Genomic DNA, 20,426 nt, shown 5'->3' on the forward strand with positions numbered 1-20,426 from the left:
ACTTAGCAGATGAATGAGAGTAGACTGATGGGCAGTAATTGGCCAGATTTGATTTGTCCTGATCTTGGCATGCTCTTTTATACTTCTCGTTGAACCAGGGTTGGTCTCCTGGCTTGATGGTAATGGTAGAGCAAGGGATATGCCAAGCCATGAGGTTGCAGATTGCGGTTGTATACAGTTATACGGCTGGTGATGGCCCACAGCGCCTTATGGATGCCCAATTTTGAGCTAATAGATCTGTTCTGAGTCTATCCCATTTATTATGATGGTAGTGTCACTCAAAACAATGGACAGTGTCCTCAATGTCAAGGCAAGACTTTGTCTGCAAAAGGACTGTGTGGTGGTCACTCCGACGAATACTACCATGGAAAGGTGCATCTGCGACAGGTAGATAGGTGAGGATGTGGTTAAGTAGGTTTTTTCCCCCCCTTGCGTTGGTTCCCTCACCACAAGCCCAGGCTGGCAGCTATGTCCTTCAGGACTCGGCCAGTTTGGTTAGTAGTGGTGCTACCACCTAGCCACTCTTGGCAATGGAAATTGAAGTCCTTCACCCAGAGAACATTCTGTGCCCCTGCTACCCTCATCCAAGTGGTGTCCAACATGCAGGAGTACGATTCATCAGCTAAGGGAGGGTAGTAGGTGGTAATCAGCCGGAGGGTTCCTTGACCATGTTTAACCTGATACCATGAGACTTTATGGGGTCTGGAGTCAATATTGTGGATTCCCAGGGCCACACCCTCCTAACTGTATAACTAATCTGTGGGACAGCTCTCCCAATTTGGCACAATGCTTCATGGAATAAGAACTTTGATGGCGGGGTCTGGAAAGAGTAAATAGGATCATTGGTGGAAGGGTCAAGAGCTGGAGGTCACCGATTTAAAGCAATTGGCGAAAGAATTAGAGGCGAAATATGAAAAAACATTTTTAATGCTGCGAGTGGTTAGGATCTTGAATGGACTGCCTGAGTGCCCAACAGAGGCAAATCCAATCGTGGCTTTCAAAAGGGAATTGAATAATTATCTGAAGAGAAAAGATTTGCAGGGCTATGGGGGAAAAGGCGGGAGTGGGACTAGGTGAGTTGCTCTTGCACAGAGCTGGCACAGACACGATGGGTCAAATGGCCTCCTTCTGTGCTGTAACTATTCTATTATTCTGTTCGTGAGGAGGACTTTGTTGTGTCGACTGGGTTAGGTGTGTCTTCGTCACAACTAGTTCCTAGGTCAATGCCGGGTGGTCCATTTAGCTTTATTATTCTTTGTCATAGTTGTTTAGTAGAACTGAGAGTGGCTTGCTCGGTCATTTCAAAGGGAGGTTAAGAGTCAACAACATTGCTGAGAGTCTGGAGTTGCACACATAGGCCAGACTGGAGCAGGACAACAGATTTTCTTTCCTAAAGGAACCAAATGAGTTTTTAGGACTAATAAGTATTTTCATGATGCTAGTTTTTTTAAATTCCAGATTTATTTAATTAGCTGAACTTCAATTCCCCAGCTGCTGTGGTAGGATTTGAACTTCTGTCTCTAGATCTTTAGTCCAGGCCTCTGGATTACAAGTCCAGTGGTTTCCATTACCTGACAAAACTTGAATCCTACACTGAGTGCTTGAAATAGAAAATGACCATAATAATCAACTTTAACAATCAAAAACCACAATAATTGACCAAAATGATTTAAAACAAATGTATAAATACAGTATAGATGTCAGAGACAAAATGAATTGGGGGGGAGAAAGTTATTCAATTGGCCTACACAATTCAGTAAAACCATTACATTCAGACCCACCCGTATAATGCCTTCTTACACATTAATGTACTCAACTGCAAAATTTGCCACTGAGGATCAATGAGACCAATCTGAATAGAATGAATCAGCTGATGGAGGAGCTGCAATATACATGCCCAGGCAGAAATCTTTTTCCTGTAGAACTAAAATATAAACACAAAGTGCATTGCAAAAATGAGTTAGCTCCACTGATTTCTCTCCAGGTGTTCAATTAAAGCAATGAGCCAGCACAAACAAGGCTCAGCTTGGATTCCTCTGGTCTCTGGCCCTGATTTTAACTGTGGGTCAGCTTTCGGTGAGTGAGCAGAGATGGGATTTAGACACTCACCTGCTACTTCAAAAATGATGCCTGCAGTATTTTAAAAGCGACTTCCCACCAGAGGCATGAAGCAGCAGGAAATTGCACAAGACAAAAAAAGTTAATTGGCTGCTAATCCAGCAGGGTGGTATTGTCATGACAGGGAAGGCCTCAACTTTCCTCCTGGAAAATGTTTTCTCAAAATCAATCAAGGTTTTCTGTCCTGAATCCACTTCCTTAATGGGTCGGCCTGGCAGGAAATCACTGCCGATTCCCGCTCAGGCCCATGAGTAAAAATTGTAATCGGGTCCTGATGACATCATTGGGACCCAACATGCTTACGTTCAAAAGAACCCCAATGACTTTGGGTGGGTGTCCTTGCCGCCTGCTCAGTTGGGCAGGTGAAAGTCATAGACATCAGTTCTTTACATCTTCAGGGCAGGTGAGTGACCTGGGACATTTTAATTGCTCATCCACCCGCTTTTCACCAGGCAGTAAGGTTAAAATTGCTCTCTTCATCTCTCCCCATTTTCTGTGTAGCTGTCTCTCCCCCTCTTTCTTCCACACCTACAGGCCACTTCGCACCAGTTTCCTTCAGCATAAGTGTTGTAGACCACCAGTGTCTACTGAGCTAGGCATCTGGTGATTAAGGTCATGCACCAGGCAGTCAACAGGATGTGCAATTCAAGTCGTGGCTCGCCAAATAATAGCAGCCCTTTCCTTTTTGAAGTCAGAATATTTCATTATCGAATGGCACATGGCTAGGCTACTAGTTGTGTATTGGAACTGGCACAGAGATGATGATGTCATCAACAAATGGACACGTGTGCTGTGAAAGGCAGGTACACCAACATAAAATGCACAAGTTCAGACCAGGCCTTGTAGTTTGGCATGTGAGGGAGGAGAACGGTAACTTAGAATCTTATAGCTTGCAAAGCTTATGATTCACCACTGGGGTTTTTCTCGTGTTATATCTGGGGTTGTTGTAGAATAATTTATAGAGATTGATTGCTATGATTTGTCAACAACTAAATTACTGTTGTATCATTACAACTACCAGGATGGTAGAAGGCAAACTAGACGGACGTGTCTTTTTCTGTCTAGTAATTCTCATGTTCCTAATATATTTCAATCTATATGTGCAATGAATTTGGTTATCAAACCAGTTCCTAATGGCCATGAGCCCACAACACAAAATAACCCTAAATTCTGTGTCAACTGGCAATCAAATTCAGAGGATGCAGTTGCTGATGTGGAAAATGAGAAATGCCACACTGGTACAAGATTAGTTTCTCTTCTGAGATCAGGGCCGAGAACTATTGATGGGGTGGAGTGGTGGGAGCTTACCTGCTCCAAGTTAATGCTGGTAACCCACTTGCCAGCACTACAGGCGCCAACATGATGAGACCAAAATTCTCAATAAGAACAGAACAACGTGATCTTAACTCAGTCGAAGATCAGTGTTACGACCAAGCCTTATTGTACCAGGGTTTGATTTTTTTTTTTAAAACACATTGTGTTTTGAGCTCCTTGGTGAATCCTTATTCACCGCTTTGCAATTATAAGGCAAAGAAATGAGCACACCAGGTTTTTTTTAGGTTTAAAGAAAAAAAGTGAAATTTATTAAACCTTAAACTTAAAATCTAATTCGGTTAACGTCTATGGATATACAATGCGCCCAAGCTAGCATGCAGACGTGATACAAACATGCAAATAGGGACAGAAAAAAGAAGAAATATAAAAATGGAGAGGTTTGAGGCAGTCTCTAAAAAGGGTGTTTCTTAGATTAGATTAGATTAGAGATACAGCACTGAAACAGGCCCTTCGGCCCACCGAGTCTGTGCCGAACATCAACCACCCATTTATACTAATCCTACACTAATCCCATATTCCTACCAAACATCCCCACCTGTCCCTATATTTCCCTACCACCTACCTATACTAGTGACAATTTATAATGGCCAATTTACCTATCAACCTGCAAGTCTTTTGGCTTGTGGGAGGAAACCGGAGCACCCGGAGAAAACCCACGCAGACACAGGGAGAACTTGCAAACTCCACACAGGCAGTACCCGGAATCGAACCCGGGTCCCTGGAGCTGTGAGGCTGCGGTGCTAACCACTGCGCCACTGTGCCGCCCTAGTTACTTCTTGTTACTGTTTCTATGTTTCCAGCTTGGCGTAGGGTCCTTGATTGTAAGTAGCTCTTACCTTTTGTCGGGGCCCAGTATTCTTCTTAAACCTTGTTCACGTAGGAGACTTTTCTCTTTTTGACTTTACCGAAGCTGGTGAGAACCAGATGAGAGCAGGCAGGAGACAGCAGCAAACAGTCTTCTGAGTTCCAAATTCAAACAACTCCAACAGTCAACCAGTCATGTGTTCAAACCGTTCCGACCACATCGGTTTGTGTATTTGGCCACTTTAGCAGTTAACCTGGAATGCTAGCCTTTCCCTCTTCAACGTCTGATAGTCATAAATCCATTATGGATTAAATTGGAGCAGGGAATAGCTCTTTTGTTCTTTGAAGTACTGTCTGTGGATATGCTAATGTCTCTCTTCAGCCAAAGTTTCCAATTGTTTTTTAAAGCAAGTTCTTTCTTCACCATCAGCAGTTTAAAAATCAATGTTCATGTGGCAAAATTAATTTTCCCCATTCTTGGCAGGTGGGGGGCTTGCCTGACACCAGCAACATGTCCACTCATTTACTACGGAGTTTCTTCCTTCACATAATTTGAAATATTCTACATAATATCTATATCCTATACAAAAATAATCAATCAGAGTGTGTTTCAAGGCAACAAAAGGCCTGAACAAAGTATGGAAAGGTCACGTGCTTATTGAGTCCAGGTCCTTCCAACACAATCCGCAACTGTTGACTCCTGAGACAAGTCAACAACAGGCCAACTACCAAGATAGAACTCTACCAAACTTCTCCCTGATGTTGGATGGTAATCAAAAATACTTCAGATATTATATATTATTCATCCTTGCTCAGGTATCACTCAATAGACAGTAATGAATGAATAGGACTGGAGCCAGTATTCCAGTATGTAATCATAATTTATCCTATAGTCCTTTATCTTCTTCTTAATTATCCGTACAGCTTTCTTTTTTTTTTATATAAAGTGCTTTCGATGGGAGTCTATTTCATACACTTACACTCTTCTGTTAAAAATTTTTCTATCCATTCATCTGGTTTCATGCTTGTTAACTTTGTACTTGTGTCTTCTGGTGTAAAGTTAAATAATCAATTTAAGTACATTAGCATTCCTCACAGCCTTTTAAAACCTGGATCATGTTCCCTTTCAATTAAAACAAATTCAATGTTGTAGGTTTCTCTTCATAGCCCCGAGTCATCTTTGTTTCTCGGCTCTGAACTCTGTCCAACGGATTCAGGTATGATAACAAAACCACACACACTATCCTGAATGTTGTCAACTGATGCCATATCACTCTCCATCACCAAGACCACCTACTTCCACCTCCATAACATCGCCAGTCTCCGCTCCTTCCTCAGCTCATCTGCTGCTGAACCCTATTATCCATGCCTTTGTTATCTCTGGATTCGAATATTCCAATGCATTCCAATTCCAATGTCTCCTACCCTTAAACTCAAGTTTATCCAAAACTCTGTTGCTGACATCTTAACTTGCACCAAGTCCCACTCACCTACCACCCCTATGCTTGCTGACCTACATTGTCTCCCGGTTTGGCAGTGGCACGATTAAAATTCTCATCCTTGTTTTCAAATCCCTCCTATGGTCTCACCCCTCCCAATCTCTGTAATCTCCTCCAGCCCCTACAACCCTCCCTACCTCTGTAATCCCCTCCAGCCCCTACAATCCTCCCTATCTCTGTAATCTCCTCCAGCCCCTGCAACCCTCAAAAGATCACTGCACTCCTCCAATTCTAATCTCTTGTATGTCCCTGATATTACTCACTACATCACTAGTGGCCGCGCCTTCAGCTGCCTGGGCCCTAAGCTCTTGAATTCCTTCCCAAACCTCTCTACTTCTGTCTCCTCTTTTAAGACACTACCTCTTTGACCAAGCTATTCGTTAAAAGTAATTTGTTATATAAATGGATTTTCCAGAGAGTTATTCCAAAATTAGAACACCCAAGCTGTATTCCAGGGCAAATTAACCTGCCTTAGGAGTCTCGCATTGGCTTGATACTATGACGGAAATCACACCTTCTCTTTGGAAACATATTAATTTTGTCATATGGAACACTACTTGATCTTTTTACTGGACATCGAACATAACTTGTTTAAAAGGACCACAGAGCTGAACAGCTAAAACATGGCTGCACATTTGCATTCCAAGAGACAGTTGCATAGAGAGACAATGGGAGTGCTCCCTGATTCAATTAGTGAGATGGGTTTTGTCAATAGTGATAATCAAAGGATATGGAGAGCCATTGACCTTGTAAGAGACAGCAGTCCACCCTCCCACCGCCTCCCCCCCACTTTCCCTCACCGAATGTGTCGAGTAAGCTTTGAACAATCAACAACCCTCGCAGATGATGCTATTTCAAATAAAGAGCTGGTCAAATGACTAACACGCTGGCCAACTTGGGAACTGTTTGAATTGTGCCTCACAAAGGTTTGGGGTAGACTGCAATTTGAAGACCAAAGAGAAGAAAGGCACCTCTCTCTCTGAAGCAAAGTCCCAGGGACCCACAGAAGCAGTTTAAGCCTCAAGACAGAGGACCTATTCAGCCTTCTGATACCAGAGAAACAAGTTTGAAAGTGTGCACTGGGCCCCAGCGAGAACTGCAAGCCTTCCGCTCCAAGCAAGGACTCTACAGCAAAACTGAAGACAGTAACTGAATTCCATTTACTACTCCAAACCCTCACCCTTTAATTCTTTCTCATCTGTATCTATTTGTGTATGTTTATCTTGTATGCATGCTAGTGTGGTTGTGTCATGTATTTTGAGTAATTTTAACTGAGTTAGAGTGTTAAGGCTAATAAACTTACATCTTTCTTGTTTAAACCTAAGAAAACCTGTCTGGTTGGTTCATTTTGCAATTACAATTAGAGCGGTGAGCAAGGACTCACTGAGGTGAAACTAAAACACTGTTTTTGAAAGTTAAACCCTGTTACGGCCAAACCAGGAAAGGGGCAAGAGGGAAGCCGGAGACCCCTTCCTCACCTGGTCGTAACAATACATTCAATTTCTTCTCCTGTGTCAATACAGACCCATTGTGTACAGGCTGCCTAGATTAGCGTGTATGACTATAGATTCAGAGTGAACTTTTGGCTCTGCAATAGCAATCCCTCCTATTGAGCTATCGGGCCCCACACCAGACAGCCCCAGTGAGTAGAGACTGGATTGATATCCAGAAGTTCTACCCCCACTTTATGTTAAAAGGGTTGGTAGGGCTCTTTAGCCTAGGTTGCAGCCCACCTAGGAAAAGGCACTCAAAATAAGAATGGAGGCAGGCAATGGGAAACCACCTCAGCTGCTCTTCCGAGAAAGTGACTCAAGAATCTCATAACTTGAGCTAGGACCTGCCTTAGGAGAGAATCAAATGTGTGCATTTATCCACATTAACATTCTACCACCTCAATCAACTTGACTTGCCCAAGTCCCTCAATCTGCCCTATACTACACACATGTCAGCAATCTATGGTGACATTAGAAAATATTACCTCCTCCAAACAGTTAATAACTAGCGTATGTAAAGTGTAAGCTGACCCAGGACAGGCCTGTACTGTGTGGACTTTCGAAATGACTGCTCCCTGCTTCTCAGACAAGTTTTTCCACTTAGCGCCACCTTCCACTCATTACTGTCAAACCAATTTGCAATCCAGATTAGTATTTTAACAAGCTCTCTACAGCTTCTTGGATATGGGACCAACCCTGCCTTAGGGAATATAAAGTTTTATACCTCTGTGGAAAAATAAAAATTTATTACCATATATTGCCCCAGAACAACATAAGCACAAGTGTTGTAAACTCAGTCAGTGGGAGTATCTTATTTAATAACAACAGGTGTTATATCCCATAATACAGATTGTGATGTTTAGCTGCTAACTTCTCCAGTCTCTAAGGTCACTTGCTCAGGTAATCCCTTATAGGAAAATGGTCTAAATAGGTCCATAGCTCGAATCAGATTTAATTGTGGTTTGCAAATTACCAGTTACTTAGAAAGTGCCTGCTCCAAGTCAAAAGAAACAGTGCACCTTTGTGTATTTTAATAGTTTTGACAGTTGGAGTATGATGGCCACTCTCAAACTTCATGTTAGAAAGTAATGTATTGGAAAACAGATACAATTCCTAGTATTTTAGAGTCATTCTCTCTCTCTACAGTTCAACAGCAGTTTCACCAAGTCTACCATGTCTCCTGTAGTCCAGAAACTGTGCCTTTTCAGTCAACTGCTCTTGTAGAGTTACATGATTCAAGGATTAACAATTATCCTACTTGCAGTAATCGGTTTACTGGATTATACGTATTCTCACACTACTCTACCAACTCACTTCAGAGTGCCACTTATCAAACTCAGATCAAATTTTAGAAGCTACAGAATCTATATTTGTATAACAATTACCGAATAAATCAAAAGCAAAAGTTCAACAAATACTAAGTACAATATAAAAATACACAATGAAAAATGACTGCAAGAGGTCAATTGCCCTTCATTAGAACTACTTTTGAAGAAACGCAATAAGTTTTTAGTTACTGGTGAACTTAGTATGTTTGTCTTTTTGTACTGCGTTCAATATTGGCATAACATATCCTATCAAACTAAGTCACCTCCCTCAGGCAGAGTGTTAGAATTGATCCTTTCGGCTGATCAAACCGCAGAAGCAACACAGATTGCAGCATTGCTTTGGAGACCTGCTTTTAACCCCTTAATTCTTTTGAAGTGAGACAAATTTAATAACAAAACATTCATTAAAAACAATTGACAATGCTACACTCAGAAATATCTGAATAAATTGACCGAAGCTAACAGGACTCTCAGCTCTACAGCTGCAATGATTCACCAGTTGACAGTTTTCCAGACAAATGGGTCCATTAGCTAAAATGGAACCAGACATTCAAAATGGACACACAAGTAGCTTGTTCAGATCACAGTAAACCCCTATTATTTACATCAATGCCACCATTAGTAATTTAAGTCAATGATCAAAATGCTCTAGGATCAAAAGACACGGTTTCTTTAAAAGGAAACTGAAAATTGTATTTAAATTTATGACAATTTTGACAGCAATATTATACCAGTGTAAAATTATATAGTGTACATAGAGGCATTATAGTCCAGTAATACTCCTCTATAATACATAGGAATGTTATACCTCAGTAACATCTCATATTAAATTAAATGTGTTGCACATTAGTAACACATACTGTATTATGCCTTACTACAGCTCTTGTTTGGTCAGATAATGACAGGAAAAATGTTGGGAATCATGGTTTCTGCCAGTCAAATGATGTCCAGTAGCTCTGAAAAAAAACTTTCCAGAATACTGGTGGTAGCCATAGCCGTGAACCCCAACACGTTTGAGAACATGTCCAAAACTCTTGAGGTTTTGCACCCTCATGAAGCCCCTCAAAATTTAACAGCTTTACACCCTCCTGTGACTTATTTTCTACGCAAGATATTCCAAGGTGAGAGAGATACATCCCCACCCCCTATACAACTGTCAAAGTTTCAGATAATCCAAATTCAATTTCCTGTTCCAGATGGAAATGAGATACTTCGTTCTGAACAATTAGTCACTAGCAGAGAGCAAGCAGTTTCAGACCAATCTCTGACCAGCACAACAGTGAATGACGACAGATCACCAAAAAGAATGCACAGGGAAAAGGATGGAATCAATCCCTGCAACAATTATTGAAGAGGCATCCTCACTATTTTGGAGTAAGGTAAAACAACAGGAATGATCAGCCTGACCAGCAAGAGCATCTGTTATATTATATTCCAAAAAAGGTTAACTAATCTGTCGGAATGTCCCTCCTTCTTTGAACTCGCCTGCAACCAACCATTCTAACCAGCAGCAGCAGATGGTAGCCAAATAAAGATTATTCCTGGTATAATTGGGGCGTGGGTGAAATTACCATCCAGTTCTGTTGTGATATTAATCAGAGTTATGCCTTCCACCCTCCCAGCACTATGCTCTTGGCTTCGCTCCTGCTCTTTGGAAAGCATCAACTCCTTGTCGGGTTACAGTTCCACAGATACCAACTATCCATCTTCATGCGCGAGTCCTGACAATGAATATTGGCTGTGGGCAGAATCACAGCTGCATCTGACCCAGTGATCCACACATGGCCTTTCCAGCAGATTGCCATCAGTTGTAGCAACCTACATTAAAGGCACTATAATGTAGAGAAATGTCCCATAGTGCTTCACAAGAATGTAATGAGACAAAAATTGACACTGAGCCAAAGGAGGAGACATTAGGACAAGTGAGGTAAGTTTTAAGAGCATCTTAAAGAGAGAGCGAGAGCGTTTAGGGAGGGAATTCCAGAGCTCAGGGCTGAGACAGCAGACGGCATGACTGCCAGTAGTGTGGCGAAGGAAGTAGGGTAATGGCCAAGAGGCTAGAGTTGGGCCTGTAGTGCCACTGTGGCCAAGATCAGGTGGGTGAGTGCAAACACGGAGATGAAGCCTTATCTTTAGCCAGCGATCGAACAACAGCACAACCCTACTACCAACAGGCTGCCAAATACTAAATTTTAAGTTTAAACAAGAGGGGTACCCCTGCTATCCCACCGAGGTCAACACGCGGTGGGCTCTTTGGACTGTAGCTGAGTATCCACCTGCAAATGGATTCCTATACCTACGGTGCTACCAGGAGTATGATAGATGTGTAATTATTACGATCAATCCGACTCAACAATACGCAGTGAGAGAGTAAGCAGCGGGAAGGGTTTGGGGGGAAAATCAATTTCAAATTGCAAAAATATAAAATGCATTTAAACAAGAGAGCCCAGCTCAGGAAGAATAAGGAAACGTTCAACATTTGCACCAATGACCCTCTACAAATACCTCGCACAATAAATGAATGAACAAAAGTTGGCCTGAAAAATTCCTGCTGACATTGGAGAGTTTAAAGACACGCACAAAGGGGACTTTGAGTCTTTGAGATAAGAAAGTGTAAAAGAATGACATCACTGAGGGATGAAGATGCTGCAACTACAAGCAGGAGGATGCTGCTGCTTGTCACCGAGTACAGCATACAACAGTCTGCGGCTACCCTGAGACGCAGTGCAGATCTCATTACAACATCTTTATGTCTCTCCCCCCCAGTCCACACCACCCGCCAACACAAAAATACACATTTGCGTGACAAGGATGAAAAATCGCAATCCTAATTCCAGGACCCCTTGTGTCCATGGCGACTGGTATCCATCTCCTAGGAAACTAATCTCGTGGTATTTGAACAATGTAACTATGGTGTTTAATCCCTCGGAGACTGATCTTTTTATCTGCACACAACTCGTACCATCATTACACCATCAAAATAGCAAAACGCAAATCCAACCTCTGGCTCCCTGCCGACACCAGGATTCACATTTATAAAGATCAGGACTTGTTGATGATTCAACACAAAATATAAATATAAAATTTAAAAAATCAACCCAAGACAAAAGAAAATCTCAACTCTAAATACAGTAAAGAGATGTTTTTACAGTGAATAAGCAAACAAAATCAAACTGGAAAGACCAGATCCTTCATCTAGCCTCTCCCACACAGTTGTGTCCATTATGCATCTTGTCAAGAGACTCCATACCTCTCGGTGTTGTGTAATCTCCTGGGGGTGAGGTTATTTAAGGTGAGGGAGAAAACATACATGCCAGGCCAATTGCAATGAAAGCCCATGAGTTGGGAGTGAGGTTAGGTCATACTGCAGCAGATTGTTGCGAAGGAGAGATTAGAAGATTTCTACTCAAACTGCTACACTGGCTGTTCCCCAAATTCACCTGTCCCCTGCAGGCAAAATCAGGCGGTTTTGTAGAGCAGATCATTCCTGCCTCCTCAGCTTATCAAGCATCTCTTCCAAGACGACACAATCCCTTGAAATCATTTTTGCAAAAAAAAAAAAATGACATTACGTTCTTTTGTCTCTAAACCCTAGTTCATCCCTCCAGAGTTCCAAGACACAGAGGCCAGCAAAGTAATCTTTTGACTAACTTCTACCTACATTGCTAGATGCATGAAAGCCAGTACAAAAACCTCAATACAATGCAGGCAGTTTTAACTTAAGAGGCCTGGCCAACAGAAGTGGCATTAGAGGCAATTTTAAGAAGGGCTGTGCAAGCTTGCTAGTACGATACTGACTGTCATGGAAGGGTACAATGCAGATCGGCTCCTCATCATTTCCCACTTAATAAATTGGACTGGTCTTCTCATACAAAAACCTGAAAGTGACTCAATCTCCATTACCTTGCCAAGGTAGAGTCTGTTGACTTGTTGCTCTTCATATCCAAACAATATCATGTGGCAATAAACAAGGCAAATAGGTTACTGTCAAATCAGTTCAAATCCCCAGAGGTCATGCTGAAGCTGGGCAATGACCTGGTCAGTTTGTACCTTGAGTACTGGTGTTACGACCAGGTGAGAAAGGTGTTTAGGGGTCTTTTACTGTCTTCACCTGGTCTTACTGTAACAGGATTTGATTTTAAACACACCGTGTTTTGAGCTCCCACTTAGTGAATCCTTGTTCACCACTTTCCAATTATAAGGCAAAGAAATGAGCACAAACAGGCTTTCTTAGGTTTAAAGAAGAAAAGTGAAATTTTATTAAAACTTAAAATCTAATTCGGTTGACGCCTACGGATACACGCCGCGCCCCACGCTAGCATGCATACGCGATACGCACATGAAAATAGGGACAGAAAAAAAAAGAAAATGGAGAGTTTTGAGGCAATATCAGAAGAGTTTCTTGTTACTGTGCTTCGAGCTGACTGTAGTCCTTTTGTAAGAAGTCTTGCTTTTCGTTGGGGCCCAGTATTCTTCTTAAACCTTGTTCACTGTAGGAGACTTTTCTCCCTTGGGTTTCATGTGTCTTCAATGGTTTTGGGAGCTGGTGAGAGCGATATGAGAGCAGACAGGATCGAGGTGTTCTCAATCCAAGAGAAAAGAGTTTTGAGTTCAAATTCCTTGTTGGAAGTTCAAATTCAAAAAACTCCAAGAGTCAGTCAGTCAGTTATGTGACCCAAACCAGTCCAACCACGTCTGTTTGTGTATTCGGCCATCTTAGCAGTTAACCTGGAATGTTAGCCTTTCCACCTTCAACGTCTGGTAATCAAAAGTCCATTGTGGATTAAATTGGCGCAGGGAATAGCCCCTTAGCCCTTTGAAGTACTGTCTGTTGATATGCTAATGTCTCTGTCCAGCCAAAGTCTCCAATTGTTTTTTTAAAGCAAGTTCTTTCTTCACCAATAACAGTCCAAAAATCAATGTTCATGTGGCAAAATTAATTTTCCACATTCTTGGCAGGTGGAGGGGTGGGAGGGGGGGGGGGGGGGGGTTGCCTGACAACTGGGTACAGTTCTGCTTAATGTGACATGAAGGACCAACTAAGACCCAGAGAACAGGTCGTGGAGAGCAACAAGACTGGTCGTCAGCATTAGAAGGACGAGCTAAGAGGAAGAAACCAGGGCTCTTCAGACTCAGAATCTCAAAGAGGACCTTATCGAAGTACAGTGGATACTTCATGGAGTAATGGGAGAGGGTAGGATTGTAATTCTGGGTTTAAAGGCTTCCTTTATCTAACCTTCCAGCAGTACTGACAGGGGCCATTAAATACTGGAATGCACCATAACAGAGAATTGTGTGTGCTGATGGGGAGGATTTAAAAACAATGAAAGAGCATAAACATGGAATGCTGTAATTCGGATTTCAGTAAATGTAAAGGGTGGGAAGGGAAATTTTGTGCTACATCTACTTGAACTGTCGAAAGGATCCAGCAGTACAATCACAGAGCCTGTCCTCCCAAACTTGGATCTGCAGACAGAATGTGAAGTTGTGCAACACTGCAGTAAAGTACTGGGGAGAGCAATCTGAGGCGATAAATTAGCATCATGCAGTATTAAAACATACTGGCTTAAGTATGATACTTTCTACAACACATTTGCACTGATACATCAAATACACCTCGCGAAAAACTGAAGGGAAAAATGAAAGTCTTTGCATTGTCCATCAGGCAGGAGGGTCTGCAGAATGTAAAAATGCTTCAAGCCAAGATTACACCTAAGTTAAAAGCAAAATGCTGCAGATGCTGGAAATCTGAAATAAAAACAAAGTGCTGGAAATACTCAGCAAGTCTGACAGAATCTGTGGAGAGAGAAGTTAACGTGTGTCAGTTCTGATGAAAGGTCATTGACCTGAAATATTAATTCTGTTTCTCTCTCCATAGATGCTGCCTGACCTGCTGAGTATTTCCAGCACTTCCTGCTTTTATTACACCAAAATTATATTGTGCACGTATCAAGGAATGTGAGGACATACAAAATTAGATATCAGCTGTGGCTCAGTGGTTAGCAATTTCACCTGAGTCAGAAAGCTATGTATTCAAGTCACACTCCAGAGACTTGAAGACAAAATCTAGGTTGACACTCCAGTGCAGTACTAAGGGAGTGTTGCACTGTCGGAGATGCCGTCTTTCAGATGAGAAGTGAAACCAAGGCCCTGTTTGCCCTCTAAAGGTGGATGTAAAAGATTCCATTGTAACATTCCAAGAAGAGCAGGGGAGTTCTTCCTGGTGTCCTAGCCAACCCTCAACTAAAGCAAATGATCTAGCAATTATCACATTGCTGTCTGCGGGAGCTTGCTGTGTACAAATTGGCTGCTGTTTTCCTACATTACAACAGTGACTACACTTCAAAAGTATTTCATTGGCTGTAAAGCACTTTAGGACTGAGGCCACGAAAAGCACTTTATCAGGACAAGTTATTTTACAAATACATATTAATTTACAGATTATATTAATGATTTCATACTTGTTCAAAAGGAAACTGTGGTTCCAGAGAGTGCAATGAAGGGGACATCATACTAACAGATCTTCATAGTTATTTTGGGCCACCCCCATGCAAATATGCTACTGGCCCAGAGATCCCCTGCAAATACTGACACAAACCCAGAGACTTCCTAGAAATATCGGTGCACTGGGAAACAACCCTAATGAATAGCAAGCCCCTCCTGAGAACCCCTGGCAATCTGGGCACGCTTCCCAGAGACTTCTTCCTAAATGCTGATAGTACTGTATCCCAATGGGTGACTGACACTCATTGACACTGCAGAAACTGTTGCTTTAAGATGCTGTCATGGAAATAACATCCAGGTCAACAAACATTCAAAAAGCAGAAGCTGATAACCTGGAGTTCACAGTTTGAAAAAAAAACTTAGTCAGGGGAAGCATAACTTAAGTACAAGTACAGAACCAGATTAAAGCCAAGCATCAAAAAGGAGGTAAAACGACCCCAATCACTGCTAATAAAGTCAAAAACTTGAAATAAAAACCAGCAAGAAAAACATTTCAGACAATACAATAGTGATTAAAATTAATAACACAATTAACATAATACAAGTTGGTGAAACCCGCCACTTGGCAGTACTGATGTTTAAGTGAAGATTTGGGAATAAGTAATTGGTGTCCTTTGGCTGGGGGAGGGGTTTTGTTTAACACTCTAGATCACTCACAAACTGCGGAAATAGACCGCGAGTGAATGGGAAAATTGCCGCGGGTACTGGTCAATGACCAGTGCGGAGTCTCGGCCTACGGACACTTGTCTCTCTGAGAGACACAGCAGACCGCTGCACACAGGTCGGTACTGGAACTACCAGGAGCTGCCAGTGGGGGAAGGGGTGCCGCGCAGAAAATGTCAGATTAATTAAAACAGTAGCTTCCATTAAAAAGCCCCCCTCAAAACACGACTGAAACCCTTCACTGACTGATCTCTGGCAGCGTGACCCGGCGAGTCACGTGTCGCCGCAGGATACATGTATCTAAAATATGAAACATTGTGACAAGTTGCTCTTGTTTGTTTCTTTCTGCTTGTTACTTACACCTTGAAATTTAGGCGACCCACCACAGCGCTGATCTCTTCTTTCTCCCAAAAAAAAATACACACAAACAGGACAGGAGTTGTTTTAAAAATATATTAAAAAAAACTTCCCAACGTCCTAGTTTCTCCTTTAGACCAGTCCGGATTTTTTTTTGTGTGTTTTTCTTTCCTTGAAATCTACAATCCGAAGTATTTTCTGATACAGAAAAAAATAAATGGGGTGTCTTTTTGTCCTGATTGCAGACTAGGCACTGAAGGAGGTTTGGCAGATTTTTTTTTTGCTGGCTCTGCTCAGACTAGCCTTTGTTCTCTAATCCCAGTAAAGCAGAAACTCATTCGCCCCTGCTAATCCCAGCTCCAGTCCTACACACTCCTTCATTGGCTGTAATTTACATACGGATTAAGGCACACACACACATACACATCCCATTCTTTTCGCCAAATTACGGCACCTTGAAATTGACAAGGAGAGAAACCAGGGGGAGGTGGAGAGAAGTGAAATTGACAAGAACGTGTGAAACCGCGCGCGTCAATTTCTTGCACTAAAACATCTTTCCCTCCCCACAAAAAAAAACCCCACTCAGTTGTGTTTTATGAAATATACGGGGAGGAAGCGCACATTATTAAACAAACGACGCCCAGAATCTGGGGACCTTCGTATTCTCGGCGATTCCCCCCCCCCCCCCCCCTTACTCCTTTTATAATGACTGATGTTAAACAGGTTTTTTTTGTGTGCGTAGAATAAAATAGTCGGGTTTGCAAAAGGGAAAACGTACATTAAGTAGCCATGTTGGTTAATCTGGAGGATTTAAAGTCTCTGCAGGGTTTTCATATGCCCTTCCTTTCAGGGTGTAGATTAGAGAGAGCATGTGATCCTCCCACGGGGCTGATAGAAAGAGACAGACATACAGACGCGCATCAAATGGCCGACTGCACTGTTACGCTGCGTCTGAATCTCATCACTCCGTCCAGACTGAAGGAAAAAGCACATACCTGTTACAAAGCATAATTTGCACGTTCAGTGGTAGTCCTGAATCATCGGCAGATCAAGTGTTCCTTTGCAAACAGTAAATAAGTAAAGCGTTTTAAAAACATAGCCAGGAGTTAACTTTACAATGCAGAGGCAGCTGCGTAGTCCAGCGGACAGCTGATCAGTAAATTGAACTCACCTCTTCTTCACTTTGATAGCCTTTCAGTTAACTCATTGAATACTGCCATGCCCTAGCTTCGCCACAACACAGCCACAATCCATTTGGATATTTGATTCAATCCCAGAAAATGGCACACATTAAGAATTCTCTGCTAAGAATTTAAGAGCAGGAGTAGGCCCCTCGGGCCTGCTCCACCATTCAATAAGATCATAGCTGAGTTTCTACATGAATTCCACTTTCCCACCCTTATCCCATGATTCCCTTAGTGCCCAAAAATGTATCAATCTCTGTCTTAAATAGACTGAGCATCTACAGCTGTCTGGAACAGAGAATTCTAAAGACTCCAAACGCTCTGAATGAAGAAATTTGTCCATCTCAGTCCTAAATGGCCAACTCCTTTATTCAGAGACTGACCCGAAGTTCTAGACTCTCCAGCCAGGGGAAACTGCCTCTCAGCGTGCACCCTGTTAAGCCCACAAATAATTTTATACAATTCAATGAGATAACCTCTCATTCTTCTACACTCCAGAGAATATAGAACCATTCTACTCAATCTCTCCTCAATGGCTAACTCTCATCCCAGGAATCAATCTAGTGAAACTTTGTTGCACCCTTTCAGGCATCTTTGGTATGTAAACAAAGCCAATTACATAGGTACGAGAGGAGAGTTGGCTAAGGTGATTGGGTAAATAAACTAAAAGGTATGGCAATAAATAAGCAGTGAGAAACATTTAAAGAAATGATTCAAAATGTTCAACAAATATATATTCCATTAAAAAGCAAAAACTCAGAAAGATCCCTCTGTGGCTTACTGGGAAAGTTAAGGATATTATTAGATTAAAAGAAGAGGCTTATAATGTTGCAAAGAATAGTAGTAAGCCTGAGGATTGGGAGAGTTTTAGAAACCAGCAAAGGGCAACCAAAAAGTTGATGATAAGGGGAAAAAAATAGAACATGGGAGTAACCTAGCCAGAAATATAGAAATGGATTGTAAGAGCTTTTACAAGTATATAAAAAGGAGGAGAGTAGCTAAAGTAAACGTTGGTCCCTTCGTGGCAGAGACTGGAGAAATTCCCATGGGAAATGAGAAAATGGCAGAAATGTTGAACAAATATTTTGTGTCTTTCACTGTAGAAGAAACAAATTACATGCCAGAAATAGAGGGTAACCAAGGGGCTAATAAGAATGAGAAATATAAGGTAATTAATATCAGCAAAGAAAAAGTATTAGAGGAACTTAAAGGACTAAAAGCAGACAAATCCCCAGTACCTGATGACCTACATCCTAGGGTTCTAAAAGATGTAGCTGCAGAGATAGTTGATGCACAGGTTATGAGTTTCCAAAATTGCCTAGATTCTAGAATGGTCCTAGCAGATTGGAAGTTAGCAAATGTAACACCACAATTCAAGAAAGGAAGGAGAGAGAAAACAGGGAACTACAGGCCAGTTAGCCTGACATCAGTCATTGGGAAAATGCTGGAATCTATCATTAAGAAAGTCTTCACAATGCACTTAGAAAACCATCGTATGATCAACTCTGGGATAAACAGATTTCTGGTCTCTCAGGGAATCGAGGGATGTGGGGAGTGGGCGGGAAAATGGAGTTGAGGCCGAGGATCAGCTATGATCGTATTGAATGGCGGAGCAGGCTCGACGGGCCATGTGGTCTATTCCTGCTCCAGTTTCTCATGTTTCTACGTTCAAAACTGTGCAGCATACTCCAAATGTGGTCTCACCAAACGCCTATATAATTGCAGCACGACTTCTTTACTCTTATACTCCAACCCCCTTATAATAAAGGTAACATACTATTTGCTTTCCTAATTGTTTACTATACCTGCATTCTAATTTTCTGTGATTTGTGTACAAGGACCCCCAAATCCCTCTGAATAACAACATTGACCAGTCTGTACCTTTTAAAAAATAGACTGCTTTTTCATTTTTTCTTCCCCAGTGGATAATTTCACACTTCCTCTTATTATAATCCATCTGCCACCTTGTTGCCCAATCACTTAAATGGTCTGTATTGCTTTGCAGTCTTTTTGTGTCCCCCTCATAGCTTATTTCCCACCTATCTATGTATCATCAGCAAACCGAGATACATTACATTCGATCCCCTCAACTAAGTCATTGACGTAGATTGTAAATAGATGAGGACTAAACCCCAAACAAAGAACAAAGAACAGTACAGCACAGGAACAAGCCATTTGGCCCTCCAAGCCTGCGCCGATCTTGATGCCTGTCTAAACTAAAACCTTCTGCACTTCCGGAGTCTGTATCCCTTTTGCGCACCTTGCACACTCCACTAGTTATGGCCTGCCTTCCAGGAAATTAACCATTTATTCCTACGCTCTGTTTTCTGTCCATTAAACAATGCTCAATCCACATTAATATATTACCCCAAATTCCACGATCCCTAATCTAGTGTAACAACCTCTTTATCTCACCTTATCAAATGCCATCTAAAAATCCAAATCTACTACATCCATTGCTTCCTCCTTTTCTATCCTGCTACTTACACCCTCAAAAACTGTAATAGATTTGTCGAACATGGTTTCCCTTTCATAAAACAGTATTGACTCTGCCTAATCATATTGTGATTTTCCAAGGGCGCTCTTACTGTGTCCTTAATAATAGATTCTAGCATATTCCCTACTACTGATGTAAGGCTCATGTTCCCTGTTTTCTCTCTCCTTTCTCCTCAGGACACATAATTCAGGATGCAGCTATTCTTCCAGAGCGAATTCCTGATCTTGGCTGGGAAGCTGTGGGGATGAAAGGTACAGATCTAAGGTTGGGGCAGGGGCAACCAAGCCATCAGGAAAATCAAGACCTTGATTTTGTGAAATTTGTGGACTGCAAGATCTCACAAACAGCAATGTGATAAAGACCAGATAACCAACTTTATAATGATGGCTAAATGATGGCCCGTACACTGCGGTTCTTTGAAATCTTGCCCTGGGATATTTTACATCCATCTGAAAGGGCAGGCGGGGTCTTGGTTTAACATCATCTAAAATACAGAGCAGCACAACCCTATATTGTAAGCCAAGATTCTGTGCATAGGTCTCTCAAGTGGGATTGAACCCTCAACCTTCTAATACAGCGGTAACAGCGCTTTCAACTGAGCCCCAGTTGACACCTAAATCCTGTTGTCTTCTACTTTCCTCATA

General features: G+C 41.9%; 2 protein-coding genes across 21 annotated transcripts in view; one reads left to right on the top strand and one right to left on the bottom strand.

Annotated features, from left to right (window-relative positions):
- gtf2ird1 (GTF2I repeat domain containing 1) overlaps window positions 1-17,474 on the bottom strand; it is a 193,908-nt gene extending 176,434 nt beyond the window's left edge. For 6 of the 10 annotated variants that reach the window (XM_068010163.1, XM_068010162.1, XM_068010159.1 and 3 more), the window contains exon 1: window positions 17,097-17,254. The gene's annotated coding sequence lies outside the window, so the exon portion shown is untranslated. The other 4 variants (XM_068010156.1, XM_068010158.1, XM_068010157.1 and 1 more) reach the window with 4 other exon arrangements.
- Window positions 1-20,426, top strand: part of LOC137346603 (uncharacterized) — a 98,135-nt gene that overhangs the window by 61,659 nt on the left and 16,050 nt on the right. For 8 of the 11 annotated variants that reach the window (XM_068010170.1, XM_068010176.1, XM_068010168.1 and 5 more), the window contains one exon: window positions 19,959-20,033. Coding sequence is in view for 3 of the 11 variants with exons in the window: in XM_068010176.1 (XP_067866277.1) it covers window positions 19,959-20,033 (75 nt within the window). In the remaining 8 variants the exon portion in view is untranslated. Of the gene's footprint in view, window positions 1-9,773; window positions 9,957-15,773; window positions 15,863-19,958; window positions 20,034-20,426 lie in introns of those variants that run through there. The other 3 variants (XM_068010166.1, XM_068010169.1, XM_068010173.1) reach the window with 2 other exon arrangements.

The sequence above is a fragment of the Heterodontus francisci genome, chromosome 30, assembly GCF_036365525.1.
Source record: "Heterodontus francisci isolate sHetFra1 chromosome 30, sHetFra1.hap1, whole genome shotgun sequence".
NCBI lineage: Eukaryota > Metazoa > Chordata > Chondrichthyes > Heterodontiformes > Heterodontidae > Heterodontus > Heterodontus francisci.